Here is a 20,624-nt window from a genome sequence, read left to right on the forward strand (position 1 = left end):
CATACCTCTGAGAATTGTATACATATACGTATATATAATAACTCTAATTTATTATTATTAAATTTATTAAAATATCACTAATTTATGTGTCAAAGTCGATCCTTTTAAATTAGCATAATTTTAATTTATTTTACATTATTTATTTGTAAAATTACTTTTCTGATAATAATAGTCATGCTTAAAATTTTGGTTGAAATTTGGGAGAAACCAAGGGTTAGACGGTGAGACAGCACTGCCAGCCATGGAATCTTAATTTGTCCCTGGAAGGTGTATTCATTTCCCAGGGCTGCCTAATAAAGTCCCACCAACTGGGTGGCTGAAAACAACAGAAATTGATTCTTTCACGGTTCTGGAGGCCAGAAGTCTCAAGGCAACTGCAGGGCTCTGGGGAATCTTTCCTTGTCTCCTCCAGCTTCTTGGCGTCCCTTGGTTGTGGCCGCATCACTCCAATCTCTGCCTCCATCTCCACACGGCCTTCTCCCCGAACCTATTCTCAATAAGCTGGTGTCTGTCTGTCTTCAAATCTCTCTCTGCTCATAAGGACACCAGTCATTGGGTTTAGGGCCCCCCTAGTCCAGTAGCACATCATCTTAACCTGATTACCTCTACAAAGACTCTATCTCCAAATGGGCTCACATTCACAGGTGCTGGGGGCTAGGACTTCAACATACCCTTTGAGGGGACACAATGCAACCCACAACCACGGGGTCTCAGGCAGAGAATCTAAGGCTTTTGCTTAAGACGCCGGGGCGTAAGAGCACAGCTAGAGCAAGCAGTGGAAACCAACATTGAGGACCGCGAGAGAAGTTACCAACTGCCCCTAAGCACGTACTTCAGAACATCTCACTGTGTGTATTCCATTTTCACAGACATTCCCAGCAGTACCATTCACTTACTTTGCTTGGATATTTTAATGAAAGGCTCTACATTTGTGAAAAATGAAAAGCAAGAGTCAGAGTGGTACAGTGGAAAGAATACGGGCGTGAGAACCCCCAGACCCACGTGGACCCACAAGTCTAAGTGGACTGAGGCCCAGAGACCTCAGGCAAGGGATCCTTCTCTCTGGATGTCCGGCTCACAAATCAACGTGGTGGTGAGGATTTATTTTAGATAAAACGTAAATGCATATAAAGCACCAAGCACAGTGCATGGCAGGTAACAAGTTTTCAATATATTCAAAAAATGATAGTATAATTTCATTTAATTGGCTAGCAATGAGATTTTTATATGTAACAGAGAAAATTAGACCAGGATTAAAACAACAACCACAGCAATATTTACTCCAAAATAGACCATTAGATCCTATTTATAAATTTGAAATTTATATGCAGTCTCACTTCACAAAGGATTCAATAAAGCCTATAAATTTTCACATAAAAAATAAGGAACCTCAGGGCTGGCCCCATGGCATAGTGGTTGGGTTCAGTGTGTTCCACTTCAGTGGCCTGGGGTTCTCGGGTTCTCAGGTGGGGACCTATACCACTCGTCAGCCATGCTGTGGCGGCGACCCACATATAAAGTAGAGGAAGATTGGCACAGATGTTAGCTTTGGGCTAATCTTCCTCAAGAAAAGAAAAATGAGGAAGACTGGCAACAGATGTTAGCTCAGGGCTAATCTCCCTCAGCAAAAAAAAAAAAAAAAAGAACCTCTTTTTTACTAGAGAAAACTGATTAAAGGGAAAAATAAATGGCACTTTAAATGACTTAAGTCTGAGCAGGACAACTGCCAGCATGTGCTTCTTAGAGACATGGCGATGTATAGACTCAGGGCTCTGTCAGGGTCTACATGTTTCCCCTTAGCCTACTGGAATCCCACAACATTTTATTTCCATGTCTTTTATTGGTTGGATTAATATGTCAGGATCAGTCACCCTTTTTTAACGGGGCTGCAACTTCCTTTCATTGAGACCCGAGTGAAGCTGACAGAGGGCCCCGACACCTGGGTGATTTCCCGACTGGGGATTTTCACGAACTGTTGCAATTCTGCAGTCTAGTGGCTGTTAGGCCACCTTTATGTGTGTCTGACATTCCTCTTGCTGTCCTGGGTCCCTGAGCTGATTTTCCCTGGCCGTTTCTTGCACTTTGGAAAGGCAGAAAGGCACTTCCTTGCTTTGTGTATCAGGTTCCCGGAAAGCCTAACTCAGTCGCCTGTGCTCTGCCCTCCCCTTTGCCTCAGTGAGCAGTAAAGCCTCTAGACTCTTCTGAGATTCAGAGATACCACTGCAGTCAGAAGCAGGTTTTTATCAGTTTCTCCATCTGTGAAAGGGGAATGACAATACCTACTGATAGAATTTCAATGAGAATTTAAGGAGATAATGGCCGCAGGCTGCTCCCACCCCGTGGTCCAGCACACAGCAGGTGCTCTCAACTGTTGGCGCCTTTCCTTTATCCTCACCTACAAAATGAGGTTTGGACCACACCTTTGGAATCTCAAAGACTGGAGAGAACCTAAATGTGCTGGCCTTGATTTCAGAAGGCTGGATCCTTGAAGTTTGCCTCTTCCTAGCAATGGGGTTGGGGGAGGTGCCAGTGGGAAAGGTTTTCCCCATTTTGCAGATTAATCTGTAAGATGTAGGTATAACCCTTTCCTTCCTTCCCCGTGGGATGCTGAAGAGAGAAGAGGGGAGTCAAAGTGCTTTGCAAATGGCGGACCTTGGTCAAGTCAAGGATAGTTGACATCCAGCCCAGCCCCGATGGCACAGATGAGGAGCTGGATGCTCAGAAAGGCTGGGACCCCACCATGCTCACAGCACCGAGAGCAGCAGGACCAGGACCTGCCCCGTCCATCCGCTTCCCAAGCCTGAAATGAACTGCATCTTCATGCCTCTTTTACTTCCAGCTCCCAGTGGCTCCAGGCCACGATGGAGGGTCTCTGTCTCACCGCCAGTGTCTTCTAGAGAGGCCACCAGGGCAGATGAAGTCAGCAAACTTTAAATATATTTTGACTGTTTACCTTGCTATGGCCTCCGTCTAGGCGCCCCACCCCTATCCCCAGCTGAGAGTGGTGTGACTTGCTGCTGTTGTCTCAGGAGGGTTAAGGAGACAGACTGAGGTCATGTTAATTTGTGTGATCTCGCACCTGTAATGTCCGGGTTCACCAACAGATGGCGTCTACAGGGCTAGTGTCAGTTCCTTGTCCTATGTTTAATACGCACAGCCAGGGGCCATTTTGCATTTTGATTTAGCGCTTGGGCTCTGGAGCCAGACTGCCTCCATGGAACCCCAGTCACCTCTTAGCCGTGTGCCCTCACCCCGCTCTGTACCTGCCCTTCTTCACCTGTAAAATGGGGGAATAAGTACGATTTCCTTCATTAAGTAGTAGATAATAACAACAATAAACAAACACATAGACACAGAGATTGGATTGGTGGTTACCAGAGGGGAAGGGGGGAGGGAGGAGGGCGAAAGGGATAATTCGGCACATGTGTGTGGTGATGGGTTGTAATTAGTATTTGGGTGGTGAACATGATGTAATCTATGCAGAAATAGAAGTATAACGATGTACACCTGAAATTTATACAATGTTATAAACCAATGTTACTGCAATAAACAAAAAATTAAAAAAAAAAAAAAAAAGCAAATGGCTCACAGGATGGATGTATGGACTAAATGGCCTAGAGTGGGTGCCCAATAAAAATGTGCCCTAATGGCCATCTACTCCATGCAAGCCACTGTGCCACCAGATGCACGGAGAGAAACCTCAAAGACACCACTTAGGGAGAGTAACCCCGTCCTTAATGTCATAAGCTCATTCCATCAGAGTGTGAGCCCCATGAGAAGAGGGGACTGCTCCCTGCTGTGTCCCCGGTTCCTGACCCCAGGGAGATGCTGAATAAACATCTGCTGGACAACTGGATAAAGCACATGTAGCAGAAAAGCCCAGAATCTAGCGGATGGAAGATTAGATTTCAAGTCTTTCATATTCCAATTAAGAGCTGCAAGACCTTGGAAATACTATGTACCTCCGCAAAAGGTGATGAGGAAGGATTAAAGCACTGGCTCTCAACTGGGGGCGATTTGCCTGCCAGAGAATACTTGGCAACGTCTGGGGTCATTTTGGTTGTCACAACTACGAAGGTGCTACTGCTATCTAGTGGGTAGAGGCCACGGAGGCTGGGAAACACCTATAATGCACAGGACAGTCCCATAGCAAAGAACTGATGTCAGTAGTCATCAAATGTCAATAGTGCCAAGGTTGAGAAACCCGGGATTAAAGGAACATGATCTAAAACCATAGAATCATATACGAATGTTGGTTATTATTATTAACAGTATCATGAAATATAACAAATGCAGTATTAGAGGTTTAAAATGTAACATTTTCAAGGCCTCCAAAGGCTGCTTTAATGGGATTTTAAATATTTTTATTTCTTTAAGAGATGACACACATAGAAAATTCAGCTCCTCAAACTCCCTTCTCACCAGGGGCTTCTTATTCTGCCAAACTTTGTCAAATGCTATTGAAAAGATCTTTTGGAAAAATTGTCCCTGCTCATATCTTTGGCAAAAAATAGGAGGAGAAGCCCCACGGTGCGTCTCTCAAACTAATGGAAGCTCAGCTGCCAAGGCCTTCAAAGGCCGGCCCAGTCCCTGGAAACAGACACTCCACCTGGCTCCGTGGCCTTTCGCCAGCCAAGACCATTAACCAATAATAAGCTGCATTTCCGGACAATTAGGTAGGGCTAATTTTAATTTCGTTCTCTGTTTAGAAACTGAGGTCCAGAGAGCTCGGACCCAGGACATGTCCTCCACGTCCCCACAGTGGCCCGTGCACATCTGCACCCCAGCATCTCCCCTGCAGGCTGAGGGCATCCTGAGGACATGCGTCCTGCCAGATCCACTTCTGTGTCCCAAGGCCCAGGCCAGGATTATGGATATCTGTGGAAGGACTGAATGAGAATCTTCTACGGGAGCTGACGCGGTGATGCCCGGCCCATGTCCCCTTGGCACTGCATGCTGATGACAGCTTCATCACGTGGGGGGAGGAGAACCTTTTCTCTGCCTGAGAGCTTTCTCTAGCTGAGGAAGCACACGTGGTCCGTGCAGGAGGCAGGTAGCTGTCCAGGGTGGTTAAGGCCCTTGGGAGCACCCTTCAGCCTGCAATGGCTTGGAGTTGCAGGTGACTACCCCAGGGCAAGGGAGACAGAGGGCTGGGAGGGTTTGCAGTTTTAGGTGGGGATTCTTGTGACTCAGCTCAGAACCAACTAGAGGATGCACGGTTTGGGCACACTGGTCTCCCGCAGAAGTTCTCAAACCATTAGGCATCAGAATGACTTGAAGAACACGTTAAAATCCAGATCCCCAGGCCTATTCTCTCAGCTTCTGATTCAGAAGGGTGCTGTGTTAGTTTCTGAGGGTGGCTGTAACACAGTACTACCAACCGGCTAGCTTAAAACAGAAATTTATCATCTCACAGTTCTGGAGGACAGAAGTCTGAAATCAGTGTGTCAGCAGGGTTGATTCCTTCCGGAGGCTCTGAGGGAGAATCCTTCCAGGCCTCTCTCCTGGCTTCTGGTGGCTGTGGGCAGTCCTCGCTGTTCCTCGGCTTGTGAGCACGTCACTACCATTCTTGCCTCCATCATCGCGCAGCCTTCTCTTTGTGTCTGTGCCTCTTCCCTTCTTATCAGGACACCAATTGTATTGGATTAAGGGCCCTCTACTCCAATATGACCTCATCTTAACTACTTACATCTGCAACAACCCCCTGTCCAAAGAAGGTCACATTCTGAGGTACTGGGGACTAGAACGTCAACATATCATTTTGGGGGACACAATTCAGCCTATAACAGGTGCAGCAACTCTAAATGCTAATACTCCCTGCTAGGTGATTCTGATGGTATTCTGTGACCATAGCACCTCCTTCAGGTTCACCTTTGCAGCGCCCTCTGCATGAAGAGGGCTGCAACCACTGCACACAGAGCAGGACCAAGCTGTCGCGGGCTGACAACTCTAAATGTTAATACTCCCTGCTAGGTGATTCTGATGGTATTCTGTGACCATAGCACCTCCTTCAGGTTCACCTTTGCAGCGCCCTCTGCATGAAGAGGGCTGCAACCACTGCACACAGAGCAGGACCAAGCTGTCGCGGGCTGACGGCCAGGCACTCAGATAATGAGAGGAGACGACTGCCTGAGGAGGCAGGGGCAGCGCGGTCCCAGCGGACTATGACGGGAAGCCTGGCTCAGTGTCTCGGTGTCCCTCACCCAGTCAGGCCTGGCCACCCGGCTGATGTCGGATATGAAGGGACTTGATTTAATGTTCCAGCTACTCACGTGCCAACACAGCAGGTGCTTCAAACACAGGATTGCAAAAAGGGGTGGAGGATGAACAGGTCCCACTTTTTTGTTGGCTTAAAAGGAAAACTCTTGGTTTGGGGCAGATCACGCCTCACGAGTTGACTTCTCACAGCCATTTTTACAGATGAGAAAAAGCAGCAGGGAGGGCTGTGGGGTTGCAACGTGGCTCCCTGCCCATGTATGTCGTGGAGCAGGGGTGGGGTTTGACATGGAGGGGTCGACGTGATGCTCAGACAAGATCCTGGTGGGACCGCCAAGCCCTCCACCTGGGTACTTTCCTGTGGTGGGTGGGGAGAGGCTGGGGGAAAGGCACTGCTCCCAGCACACCTGCTCTGACAGATAGACTATCTACCTTCAGGGCCACTGGGAGCACCTCAGGTGAGCAGAGGGGCGGGGATGAAGAGCAGGAACCACAGACAGACTCCATGTACAGCTCCCCCTCTGGGTCATCTTCTGTCCTGCCTCCTGCTTTTGCATATGCTGATTCTTGACGTCTCCATCTGGAAACCGTCTTCCGCCTACCTTCTTGGAAAACATCTTCCACCCTCTTTCTTTATTTTACCAACTCCTGTTAACTGTGCCAGCCTCACTTCGGATCCATGACCACAACGCTCAAAGGAGTCCTCAGCACGGCTGGGTGACCCCGCTACTTCTCCCTAATCAATTCACTTTTCCACGTGAGAAAGAACATCGAATTGGTTGAAGCTCCTATATAGCTGTGTTTCTGCTAAAAGCAGCCAGACGCGACCCCAAAATGACACAAGGAGGGATGTCTCATTTTCATTTTCTTTTAAAAGGAAACAATTTGGATTCTTCAGATTCCAAATTGAAGCATCTTCTGGCATACAGCACAATGTGCGACGCAATTGCTATCCGCTTGGGTTCGCCATTGCTCAGCCTTTTCTCACATTCTCCATCCCCGCACTCTCTGAGGACCCCTCGGTCCATGCCTGAATGGATGAAAGACTCAAGGCAAGGATGCCTGGAGCCCACCATTGCTCACAGTCAAAAGCGCCCAACCTGGTTTGAGCAGAAGTTCCTGGGACTGGGTTTCTAAGGCTGGGGCAGGACCATGAGCCCAGAGCAGGCAGGACTGCGGGGCAGTTGTGACGAGTTCTGAAACCACTCCCCATGTCACCCTCTGCCTCCCCCAAGTCTGACGGGCCGTGGTCGCAGTGGCCCTTCCTGCTCTGCTGCAGAACAGGGGGACCAAGCAGATGTGGTCCCCCAGTGGGTGAGAGTGAGGCTTGCTGCCCCTGACTGGTGTGTGAGTCTGGGCTGACCTGGGCACCCATCGGTCCTAGAGCTGCAGCTGCCCAGGACAAATGGCAGGCTGCCATCTCCTTCACCTTCCCAGTGCTTCACTGGGAATGGGGCCTTGCCCTGCCCACCAGCCCACGGGCTGGAATCCGAACAACCCTGCCCCCGGTCCCTCACCTCCGACTTCCGCCCTCCTCCATGCATGCTCTGGGAATTCAAACTTCTCAACCAGCTGTGGGTCCCTACGTCTGCCACACTGTCTCGTCCTCACAAGGCTGGAGGTCCACGCCTTTCCCCTCCGGGCCCTTCAGGACTCAGCCCAGCGTGGTGCTTCTGGAAGCTTCCCTGACACCTACCCTGATGCTGGCGCCTGCTGTGAGAGCCACTGCCTGTGCTGCCCTTTATCATAGCACACATTCCCTGTGCTGCTGTCCTGCTGTGAGCCAAAATGGTGGAATACTGGTGAGTACATAGGGTCAACCTGACATTTATCCATCTGGTCCTCGGGGAGGAAGCATATCTGATCGTCTCTGCAAGGCCAAAGCCTAGGTCAGTGTTGGTCAGCTGTGCTGATCTGCTGTCAGTCCCGCCCGCAGGGATTCAGCTCCCACTGCACGAGTCCCATCTCATGCCAGCCCATGATGCTGTGGTCCCAACACAGCCCACACCACCTTACCCCGTTAAGTAATAATAATAGTAATCATTTGCATGCCAGGCACTGTATCAACTGCCTCATTTAATCTTATAACAACCACATAGCAAGGCAGTGATTTCCATTTTGCCAATGCTGACAACGAGGCTTAGCAAAGTTAAGTAACTTGCCTCAGGTCTCTCTGGCAGCTGCAAAGCCAGGACTGGACCCCAGGCAATTTCGCTGCAGAGCTCGGCACCCAACCGCCTGCAAGCCTGCCTCTCCGCGCCGGCATTCCTGGGTGCCAGCTCATCCCGCTGTGGCCGGCCTCACTTCATAGGAGGACCCCGAGGCCCAGAGAGGGGCAGTTAGAGCCTTGCTCAGCTCTGCAGAGGAGGCACGATAGAACACGGGGTCCACCTGCTGCTTCCCTTCCAGCATCACGCTGGCTTCACCAGGGGGCAGGGACCCCGATTCTCTCAGGGAGTCTTCTGTCACATGGAAGGGCTCTGCCCAGTGGGTGCTGTGGAGGACTTACTTCTCCCTGTTGAATATGATGAATTCCTTCCGCACGGTCTCCAAGCACTGCTGAAGGTGTCCATTCTGTCAAAGAGCACAGAGAGGTGACTGTAAGTGACGGGGCATCATCAGGGAGCCATGACAAAGGAGCGATGACAGCAGAGATTGATTTAAGTGGGACCATGGACGCTTGGGGCTGGGGACGAGCTAAGAGGCTGAAGCAGCCCTGATTGTATGGGCGGTTGTGCCAAGGGGAGCCTGGCAGACAAAGATGTTTTTCTCAATGTTAAGCCATTAAATCCAAGTTAAAAGCCATCTTAGAATGGAATATGGATTGAAAATCATGCGCTTGGTTTTCTAATTGCTTGAATGTCCATTAGGCGTAATTAAGCAGCCTGGGGACGGGGGGAAGAAATTCAAGACTATCATGCAAAGGTGCTCACTGTCTTCAAGAACAGGTGCCAAGACCACCACGCTCAGCAATGCTCCATCACACACGTCGTAGAGGCTGCCTGAATGCCGGGTGTACACTGCACGCCTGCGCAGAACGCCCCCTATCCCCTTGTGCACCCTTATTAATGAACACTCAGGTGTCTCCAGGCCAGCTTCTGCACTAGGCTTGGCAGGCACAGGGCCTACGGCCCACGATACTTTTAGGGGCTGCAAAGATGTTTTAACTTCTTTTAAATGAAGCAGAAAAAAAAAGAACTTTTAGCATTGAAAGTTATATTCCTCTTCATTCCAATGTGGTCATAAAATATCATTTTTAATATATTTTTATGGAGGAAGGGGCAGTTGTAGGTTGAATTGTGCCCCTCCAAAAGGTATGCTGAAGTCCTAAGCCCCAGTACTGGTGAATGTGACCTTATTTGGAAACAGGGTCTTTGCAGATGTAACTAGTTAAGATGAGGCCATACTGGAGTAGGGTGGGCCCTAAATCCAGTGACTGGTGTCATTAAAAGAAGGCCACAGGAGACGTAGAAAGACACAGAGGGAAGAAGACCATGTGAGGATGGAGGGGGTGTTAGACTGATGCAGCTGGGAGACAAGGAACGCCACGGATTGCCGGCAACCACCAGAAGCTGCAAGAGCCAGGGAAGGAGCCTCTCCACAGCCTTTGGAGAGAGCACGGCTCTCTCGACACCTTGATTTTGAACTTCTGGCCTCCAGAATTGCGGGAGAATACATTTCAGTTGTTTCAAGCCACCAAGTTTGTGATACTTTGTTATGGGAGACTAGAAAAGGAACACAGGTGCCCAAAGAAGCCATCATGCCCAGGGCCCCACGAAAGTCACTCTGCAGCCCGGGGCGCCTCCACGGTATAAAATCTTTCCCAAGGGTGCTCGGGACCACTCGGCGCAGCGTTGACGTCACTGGGCATTGTTCGTCCGCTCTCGCCTAGAGATGCAGGAGGCTCCTGCACGAGGAACAGTGCTCACGTGAAGGATGAGAGCATGATGTGGAGATGTACAGTGATTCTTTCACAGTTTCGTGCTACGAAGGACCACTCGCTCGATGGAGGTACCTCATCTACTGCAAATGAAGGTGTTTGGAAGGGGGAGGTGACATGCCTCCACTGGGCTACAAAGCAGCCTCACTCAGTTATATTCACTGGGGTATAAGACACCTCTCCTCCCGGGGTCTGCTCCCGAGACAATGCTCACCAGAGGACAGCTGTCCTTCGTGCCGTCCCTGGACCTGTTCTTTGCCAACCTCTTCTTCTTTTTGTGAAGTGGCTTGGATTCGAGAATCATTTCTTCAAGTTCAAATGTGGGATCACAGTTCAATCTCCCTTTCTGAAAGGAAGTGGAAGGGGACACATGGTTTGTCTCTGTCCCACCCAGCACTGAACTGTATTTTCATTCCTTCATTCAATCGTTCATTCAACAAGTATGATCGACTACTATCGCGGGACACATCACTCACATTCTTCTCCTGGTGGTGAAAAGCAACACGTTCTCACTGCACGTCATTCATCTATCCCCATAACCCCTGCCCCCACCCCAGGGCAACCCCACCCATTAACATCCACGCAGTTCCTTAGTCTCCTTCCTGTGTCTGTTCGTTTCATGAGGCTGAGTTCAGTTTTCCAATCTGCTTTCACTTATTTTATCATACACACATTCTCATCCATTACTACCTTTTCTATAAATATCATTTTTAATAATTCAATTTAAAAATGCCATTTCTGATAAAAATTTGCCCAATTGCCCGTCCTGGTTCCCTGTTCCCCCACAGCTGGAGCCAGCTGACCCTCAGGCCACTGTGGTCAGGAGGAATTTTGGTCTCCTTGACTTCCAGACCTGGGACCTGAGATCCTAGGTGGCTGTTTTCCATCCTGAGACCCAGCCCAGGATGCCAGTCCCCTCAGGCAGTACAGCCTAGTGGTTACAACATCAACAGCTGTGGAGGTGCACAGAGACCTCTCCCAACGAGCAGGTCGGATTTCAGGCCCAAGTCTTTCCTGGCCTGATCTATCTGCCTTTTATTCATTCATTCATTCATTCATTCATTCCAGTGCAGGCTCTGGATCCAGACTGCCTGAGGTCAAGACCCTGGCTCTGTCCATTTCTCACTGAGTAAGCGTGGGAAAGTTACTTAACCTGTGAATACTGACTTAAGCTGAGAATACTAACAGGATCCACCTCTCTGTTGTGAAGCGTATATGAGATAATGCATATGCAATTTTAGAACAGTGCCGGGCACGCAGAACATACTCCATCCTGTTGGCTATCATCATTCATTCATTCGTTCATACTCATGTGACAAGCACACTTTGAGGGCTTCTACTGCCTTCTAGGGCCACCCATCACTCTGGGGGCTCTCTCAGGCAGAGGCCAGCCAACACCACATGGCCCCCGCCCTCTGAAGCTCTCAGGGGGATGGCAGACACACTGTAGCAGAACGCTATCAACGGCTAAAGTAGACCTGGGCACTGTCCAGTGGGGACCAACCAGAGAGGCCGCGATCCACTCCACGTAAGGGGCTGGAGGGGCTGGTGGGGGCGATGAGGAGGTGGTGCTGCAGTTTGCCTCCCAGGCCGAAGGCAGTTACCGAGACCCTCCAATGGGCTGGTTGCTGTGTTTTCTGCTGAGCCCTGAAGGAGGGGTGGGAGACTGCCGGGTGGAAAATAGGGCATCTTCAGAGGGGAAGCAGCATGTGCACAGGTACTGAGCTGGGAAACAGCATGGCGCAGGGGACAACTGCAGGCAGGGGTGTGGCTCTGCACGGGTCCTCGTGTGTTCGTGTGGGACTGAGCATGCACATGCATATGTGTGGGGGAGTGAGTGTATATGTGTGTGAGTAGGTATGCATGAGTGTGTCTGGGCAGGTTGGGGAGGAGCGGCAGGTGAGGGCTGCAAAGGCAGGTACCTGCCCCTGACAGACGATGCCACGTGATGGCCCCATGTGTCCCCCAGGGCATTGGCACACAGCCTTGGGGAAGGCTCCAATGCAGCAGGGGAAGAATTAATTAGGCGGTTTGTGCTCCATGTGCAGGTCTGCGTCCAGATCCCTGGGTCTCCTCAGTCTGGCCTGAGCTTGGCAGACGAGGACCACAGAGAACGCTCGCGTGTTTCTCTGGTGTATCCAGAGCGGGCATTCTGAAGGAAGTCAGCCGAAGGAACTGGGAACAGGCCTCCGCTGGGTTTATTAATTAACACGGCAATTACACGGGTGGTGTTTACTGAGGGCCCACTGCTGCCAGGCCTGCACGGAGCCTTTGGAAGCCTCTTGGCGTCTCCTCCTCCCAAGCTCCGTGAGGGGCCCCACTCTTCTCCTCAGGTGACAGGCGAGGAACCCTGAGCGCACCTGAGGTGACAGGTGGCAGAGTGGAGCCAGGTCTCCGCGGCTTGTGCTCCCGGGGCGGGAGCCTGCGGGTCTCCCTCCCGGGCTCAGCCTGCTGGTTCATTGTATGTGTCTTTGTGTGTTTATGGGGTGATTGTTCACGCACCCCTAGCCCGGAGGTTGTCAACAAGGGGCCGTGTCCCCCAGGGATACTTGGCAACGTCTGGAGATGTTCTTGGTTGTCACAACTGGGAGCGCTATGGGCACCGTGTGGGTAGATCCAGGGATGCTGCTACAGCGCCTCCGCCACACGGCCAGCCCTCCTGCAAGGATGTCAGGCCCTCACGTCAGCAGCAGCTGAGGAGCCCTGATCTCATCTCCCAGCTCCCCGCCAGCTGCCGCCGCCACTGCTCTCCTCACTGCGGATGCACCGCGGGTCAGCCGCACTGCGCGCGCTCAGTGAGGGCGGGATGCTTTCACCTGGTACGGCTCCCCTCACCTGCCAGTGAGCTGTGGTGGAAAACGGCCCCGAGGACGCTGCCCTGCCCTGCAGGGGGGCCGTCACCGCTCCAGCTGACTCCGAGGTCCCCAAGGCACACCTTCCATCCGTGGATGCACATCCCCCCCCACATACACATACACACACACATCACACCACATACACAACACACTGCACACACACCACACATGCATACACCACACACGCATACACCACACATCACATACACCACACCACACACACACCACACACACAGCACACCACACACACACACACACACTATACCAAACACACCAAATACACCATATACACACCACATACATATACAACCACACCACACACACACACACACCACATGCACACGCATGCACACATCATCCATACATACCACATACACCATACACACATCACATACATACACACATTCCACACACACTACACCACATACACACACTATACATACCACACATTACATGGATACCACACACACACACCACACACACACAACAAACACACCACACACACAGACACCACACCAAACACACACACCACACACACATATACACACATCATATATACCACACACCACACACATACCACATACACTCACCACACACACAACACACACAACAGCCCCCCCCACACCACACACACCCCCCCAACACACACACCACACCTCACAGTTGGTCAAGCAAAGTCCCCAAACTCTTACAGTGGGAGGAAGGGGACGGGCACTGACTGAGCAGCCACTCTGTGCCAAGCCTGCCCCGGGCGCCCTGTCTCCACTGCCTGTTTGTGTGTGGGGAGGCTGGGAGCCATCTGAACCTGGAGGCGGCGCTGGAGTGGGGGTACCTCAAGGGAGGCTTCCTCAGGCAGAGGCCCTAAGGAAAGCAGGTCTAGGTGGATGGACGGAGGTCCAGGCAGTGGGAATGGCAGGGGCCAAGGCTGGAAGACAGAGGCAGAGCGTTCTGTGAACAGCCGTTGGGTTAGCGTGCCTGGAGCTCGCCTGGGGGGAAGGTGGGGAGAGGGCGGTCTAGGAGGACCACAGGCGAGACAGGCAGGGACCCGGGGTTTGCTTGTTGGGAGAAGGTGTGAAAAGATCAGCATCACCAGGCTTTGCTTTCAGAGAGTTGCGTCTAGAACGCGGCTCAGTCTGTGGGGTGAATCTAAATTCAGAAAGGTGCACCCCTTTGTTGTAACGGTTATAAGCACTGTTTGTGAAAGGGAACTTGAAGCCTTGGATTCTTGGAGAAACTGATTTGGGGAACCAGATTATTTTTGTACCAAAAGGAGCAACAGAGGTCTTTAAAATACTCTGACATAAAACACACCCTGGGAAGTCTGGGGCTCCCCACCCACCAGCCTATGGCCCCACCAGGTCTCTTTTGCTCTTGTGCTTTTATCTTGAGGTGTGTGTGATGTGTGTGTGTGCGTGTGTCTAAGGGACGAAGGCTTTTTGAGCCTGAGTCTCCCCCTGCGTGCAGACAACAAGGGGTTGGGATAGGGAGCAAGGGGGCCAGCTTTTGCGGACCTGTGCCGAGGTCTCTCTCCTCACACACACACACCCAGTACCAGGGAGGCAACTATAAGCCACTGTCCACAGGTGAGCAAGGTGAACCTGGCAGGGTGGAGGGCGCTCTCCAAGGTCACAGAGAGGAGCTGGCCGAGCTGGAATGTCGCCCAGCATTTCTGTCACATTTGTCACTACCCCTCACGTGCACTCTGCAATCTCCTCCAGGAGAAATGCAACTACCGCGCAGCACTGAGCCCCCAGCTGTCCTGTGGCCGGCCCCAAACTTGTTTCAGATTTCTGCCAACTCTACCTAAGGGAGGCCCTGCCTCCCTATCCTTCCCCAGCCTCTCGCTCTCTTCTTAGCTTGTTCTGTGTGCGGTGACAGCCCACATCACCACCTGCTGTCATGTACATACTTACTGGCATGGTGGCTCATTGTCTGCCTTCCTCCCCTCACAGTCAGGCCCATGGGAGCAGGGCTCGGTCTGCTTCCAACATCCTGCTCTCCCCCCAGTGCCTGGACCTGTGCACACAGTGGGTGTGATTCTCCCCCAGTGGCTGGACCTGTGCACACAGTGGGTGTGATTCTCCCCCAGTGGCTGGACCTGTGCACATAGTGGGTGTGATTCAATAAAAGAAAGGCAGCTCTGTATCCACAAGGACCTGCTACAAGGAGAGAAGCTGCCCCGCTGGGACCTTGGAATTCAGGTCCAAATCCACCCTGAATCTCAGCAACATGTGAACCCGCTGGTGCTCAAGTGGCCACGGCCAGCAGAGACCTCGATGGCCAGCTTCTGGGGTCTTCCTTTGCACCAAGTGGGGGTCCCTGCAGAGGGGTGGCATGCCATGCGACAGGACCTCCACTCACATTGGGCACAAAGCCGGGCGTCAGTGCCTTCTCGAACACGGCGTCCCAGTTCACGTCAGCCAAGTAGGGTGCACTCTGAACGTCACCAAGGCTGGACAGGCGGCTCTCGGGGTCCTTGGTCAGGAGCTGTGGGCAAAGGGCAAACGTGCTGGCTTAGCCATGCACCCCACCAAGGTTAGCAGGGGTTGGGGACGACTCTGAAGGTGGGAGTCTCAGGAAAAGGAAGGTGCCTCTTTCTATGTCCTGCCATTAATGTCATGCCCTGTCTGGGTAGCTGTTGTTGGAAGTGTTACCATCTCATCTCTTTACAGCCAGGGAGGAACCGAGAGGTCAGGCCGCTTCTGCAAAGTCACCCAGCAAGGGGCTGTTGGGCAGGGACTAAATTTTCAGCTACTGTGCTCCCCTCGGGGACTAGTGTCCTATGACATGTCGCCTCTCACAGCTGTCTGCAGAGGCCTCCAATTAAAAATAAAATGAATTAGCCACTTGGTCTTAGGACTTCCAACTTGGTAACGGATGTACAACAGTGTAATGAAATTTAGCCCTGGACAGCTATGAGGGGACCTCTGCAGCCTGATGGAGTGGCCTCATTTGTAGCCAAGTGGACAATTTTTAGCTTCTCCTAAAATAGAATTTCTGCTAATAAGGTGTGATGCAGTATAATAAATAGCCGTAGAATATTACCCTGCATCCAAATGGGGCTTTCAGCTTGTCAAAACACACTAGTCTGTCCAGTGCAAAGAACACTTGGGCTAAAAATGAACGGACAGGAGCCCTGGCCTGGGCACTGCCACTTAATGGCCGTGTGGCCTTGGTGAGCTGCTGGGTGCTCTGCGCTTGTTTCCTCATCTGAAAGCAGGAAGAACAACGGGAACTCTTCCACATCCAGGTCACAATGAGGACGAGACCCGAAGGGGATCAGTAAGAACCCGGCACAAGATAAGGAGGGTGCAACACCCATCTGCCAACAGGTGGGAGCCGCAAGTCGGAGCCCCTCTGCCAGTTTACACCCACCTGTCACTGCAGAAACCTCCCACCTGTGCCCAGCCAGTGGGCTGGAGTCACACCAGGTGAGGGACCCCTGGCAGGGTTGATCATGGGGTCTCTCTCTAGGGGCTGCCCCAAAATGCTGGATGCAGATTTAAACAGAGACTCCATTACAATGCCCTGTGGGAGTTCACCGTTTTAGGGCAGCAGTTCTCCGACTCATTGGGCGGGAGGTGCAGGCATCGGCGTGTATGTAGGGCTTCCAGTGATTCTAGTGAGCGGTCGGGGGAGGACCACTGACTTCTCAGAACTGGGTGGTGAATCTCCTCTAATTCGTAATTCAACAAGTAGTTTACAACAGTGAAGGGACTGAGAGCTAAGATCTGGAGTCCGGAGATTGGATTCCAATCCTTGCCCTTTACCTGCCCTGTGGCACTGATGAACCATTTCACTTTCCTAAGCCTCGGTTGGTTTTCTCATCACTACTCTGGGGATGATAACTGTTCTCTGCTCACAGGGCTTGTAGGGATTAAGTGAGAAGAACGACCACATGGCCCCAAACCTAATATTCCCTCAACAAACCCTGGCTGCTATGATCACTCTTTTATTAAAAATGACTGGGTGCCAGTCACAAGCAAGACTCGACTCAATGCATCCTGGAGGATTCCAGGTGAGCAGAGCTGAATGCCAGCCTCAAAAGAAGCCCACCAAGACCTACTTCCTGTGCAAACTGGACTGTGCATCAGAACCACCTGGAGAGCTGGTCAAAGCCCAAACCACTGGGCCCCACCACCAGAGCTTCTGAGTCAGCAGGTCTGGGGTGGAGCCTGAGAATCCAACATTTCCAACAAGCCCCCAGGTGATGCTGCTGGTCCAGGGACCACACTTTGAGAACCACTGTTTTATTCTAATAGCAACAGTTCCTGGAAAAAGTCAGGAGATGCCCAATTTCTTAAAGCTAAGTGGGTTAAAAGATCATTTGTAGCAAAAATTTAGAAATCTTATGCATTAAGTATTTCTATTTATTAGGAGCTTGTAGTGGAGTGAAAAGAGCCTGGGGGCTTTGCTGTCACAGATGTGACTCCAAGCTAGACTCCACGGTCCAGTGGCTTTATGGTCTTGTATGCAAGATCACGAGGGCAGGTATGATGTTGTATGAGGGCCCTGCTTACTTTATTTTTTCCACTACTGTCATTCCGTTTGTGTTCTCCTTCTTTAATTTGCTGCCATGCCTGTTTCTGCACTCAGTGACTTCACTCCAGGCAGGCTGGCAGCCGCCCCTCACCTTCTTCAGCAGGGCGACCATCCCCTTGCACCACGTGGAGGAGTAGTGGACACGCTCCACCTTGAACATGTTTAGAATCTCATCGACGGGCGTGGCTGAGTGGATTTCATACGGCCTCTGCAAGCAAAGGACAATGGGCAGAATCAGAGAGCCAGCCAACAGGAAGACACCACTGCCACGGGAGAAACTCTAATTACGAGGGGTGGTTTACTGTTTCCCTTCAGGTAACAATGGGTCTTTCTCCTTCACAGCAGAGCAGGTGGCCGGGACTCATGTGCCAACAGTGACCAGACTCGTGGGGCAGTGCAGGAACCCAGCAGGTGGGTGCTCTGTTATGGCTACAGGAGGTTAAGTGACTTGGCAAGGTCCCACAGCCGGTAAGTGGCAGAGGCAGGATCCACACCCAACAGCGTAAGGCCAGAGTCACTGTTCCAGACCGAGGCCGGGGCATGGTGGGGAAGGGAGATTGGCTCGTAGGCCTCAGCTGCCACCTTTCTCTGCCCTGGCTGAACCAGCGCGGGACTGGGGAGGGCTGAAATCGCCAAGGTCTGGGTCTGGTTGGGCAGAGGCATGGAGGAGGCTGGGCTTCTTCAGCCTGCTATTCTCACCTGCCATCCTCTCTCCCCACAATGAGGATGCATGAGCCCTCTTCTCCTCCAATTTCCCAGCTCGGTAGATCATTAGACCTCTGACTGTGTTTTCTCAACATTGCCATGGGCAGTTTCTCGCTTCAAGGACCTCTCAAATCTCAGGAAGGCTTTCTGGACTGTGACCCCCGGGGAAGCAGCTTGGAGACTGAGCATCGACTCCCTCCCTCTGACGCTCTCCCCCCACCAATGAACAGCTCTCTGAGCCTCTTTACCTTCCACCTGGCTTTGTGGTTTCCAGGTCTGCATCACGGGCAAAGGACTCAGGGCTAGAAGAGGCAATCATTTCCCAAGCAAAGGTGGTGCAACAACTAAAGGGATCCTTAGAAATGTGGAGGAATGAATTCATAATGAATCCACATGAACTTGACTGTCTGGTACGGAACTCCCGCTGGGGGCTCCTTGAAGGCGGGATTATATCACACTCACCTCTCTGTTCTCAGGGCCCTGAGCAGTGTCTGCCATCCAGCAGGGTCCCAGAGCACAATGACAATGAGAACCATGTGTCGGTCCATCCGTGAATATGGATGGAACTCTGATGTGGGTCAGACACCACATCAGGCTCGTGTGGCGCATAAGGTGCCAGGCCCAACCTCATGGAATTTTGATGTCCACAGGGCTGCTGCAAACTGGAGGTGCCAGCCCAAGAAGGCGAGGGCACCTGAGTCCTGGGTGGGCAACAATTCACCAGAATGAAGGAGAGCCTTTATCCTCACCAAAGGGGGGTCCCCTGGAGAAGATATCTGCCTGCAGGGGTGTGCCGGTGCTTTCTGATGTGTCCACCCAGGAGGGGACCTTTTCCTGACTGGCCGCCTCCTCTCTCATCTGTTAATTAAATTGGGAACTCCCCCTTCTGCCCTATGAGCAAAACCAAAGCCTGTGGGCTCCCTAGACAGGCATATCAACTTGATACACTAATATTCTTTAAATATTTCTTCAAACATGTGTTTTAATGTAATGGGAAGTGGCGTGTGGTTCCAGTAAGGAGCATTTTAAAGTTTCCCCCGGAAGCTGCTGCCTGCTTCTGCATTTGCAGGACCCCTCTGCACTCCACCAGTCACAACCACCACCAGGATTAGACGTAATGGGAGTGGACATTGATTGAGAGCACTTGTTATGTGACGCACAACTCACAGACTCTGTACGTGTTAGCTACGATGAATACGACCATTTCATAGAAGACCAACCAGAGGCACCACGCCCCCGAGCTGGGAGGTGGCGGCACCCAGCTCCGGCACTGTGGACCCAGGGCTTGCCTCTGACCACTGCTGTCATGGGCTGAAGTGTGTCCCCCAAATTCATATGCTGAGGTCCTCACCCCCAGTATCTCAGAATGTGACCTTACTAGGAGAGAGGGGGAGAGAGAGGTAAACCAGTTAACAGGAGGTCATTAGGGTGCGCCCTAATCAAGCTGCCTGGTGTCCTTGTAAAAAGGGGAGACAGGACACGGAGAGAGGCAGGCATCGTGGGAAGACGTGTGAAGAGACGCAGGGAGCGGACGCCATCTACAACCAGGGAGGGATCCTGCCCTCACAGCCCGCAGAGGGAACCGACCCCGCCGACACCTCCATCTTGGACATCCAATCCCCGGAACCAGGAGAGGAGGAGTTTCTGCTGTTCAAGCCCCCAGTCTGCGGTACATCGTCACGGCAGCCCGAGCAGATTAACACAACTCCCCTCGCAGCCCACGCGCAGCCTTCTGACTGGAGGCCTCAGGATTCCGCTTTGCTCCTGGGATGTGCTGGCGCCCTCTGCAGACTGGGCCCCGGGTGAGCAGCATTCACCTGGTCCCGACCCCGCTGAGCTGGCTGTCCTGGAGGGAGCTGGGCAGTCAGCGTCTTCAGGTGTAGGATGAGCGCTGGGGAGGAACCCCTAGGGTGCACGGGGGTGGAGGGGGTGCTGCCTTAGTGAGACGTGGCTGGGAAACCGGAGCTGGGCCACCACCTGGAGACCGGCCAGAGGCCAAGACTTTGGTTTCTGGACTATTCTGGATCTCTTTTTCCCATCTTTTTGCCTCTCAGTGAACCATCCCCTCCCCCCCAACCCCACCCCCAGCCCCACCAGCGGCTGGAGGCGGAAGGACCTTGGGAATGATACAGTCTCACCTCCTCATTTTAAAGGTTGGGAAACTGAGGCTGGGAGGCAAAAAATGACTTTCTCAATGTCCCACAGAGACCCAGATTCTCATTTACTGCTCTTTCTGCACTGCCACCCGAGCGGCAAATTCAAGCACCCAGTTGGAGACCCAGCCAGCAACCACTGTAAAGAGTTTTCTTATCATTTACATTTCATTCTCTTTTTCCTTCTTGTTTACTTCAAGGCATTCATTAAGT

The 20,624-nt window shown here is 51.9% G+C and overlaps 1 protein-coding gene across 4 annotated transcripts in view; it reads right to left on the reverse strand.

Moving 5' to 3' along the window:
• The window catches only part of STK32B (serine/threonine kinase 32B), a 349,018-nt gene that overhangs the window by 11,276 nt on the left and 317,118 nt on the right, over positions 1-20,624 (reverse strand). For 3 of the 4 annotated variants that reach the window (XM_004432264.3, XM_087434910.1, XM_087434909.1), the window contains 4 exons: positions 17,645-17,761; positions 15,373-15,498; positions 10,371-10,502; positions 8,726-8,790 (listed from right to left, as the gene is read on the reverse strand). In XM_004432264.3, coding sequence (XP_004432321.1) covers positions 8,726-8,790; positions 10,371-10,502; positions 15,373-15,498; positions 17,645-17,761 — 440 coding nt within the window. The remainder of the gene's footprint in view (positions 1-8,725; positions 8,791-10,370; positions 10,503-15,372; positions 15,499-17,644; positions 17,762-20,624) is intronic. The other variant, XM_087434908.1, reaches the window with a different exon arrangement.

The sequence above is a fragment of the Ceratotherium simum genome, chromosome 8, assembly GCF_057802395.1.
Source record: "Ceratotherium simum simum isolate JZ-2026a chromosome 8, ASM5780239v1, whole genome shotgun sequence".
In the NCBI taxonomy this organism is placed as follows: domain Eukaryota; kingdom Metazoa; phylum Chordata; class Mammalia; order Perissodactyla; family Rhinocerotidae; genus Ceratotherium; species Ceratotherium simum.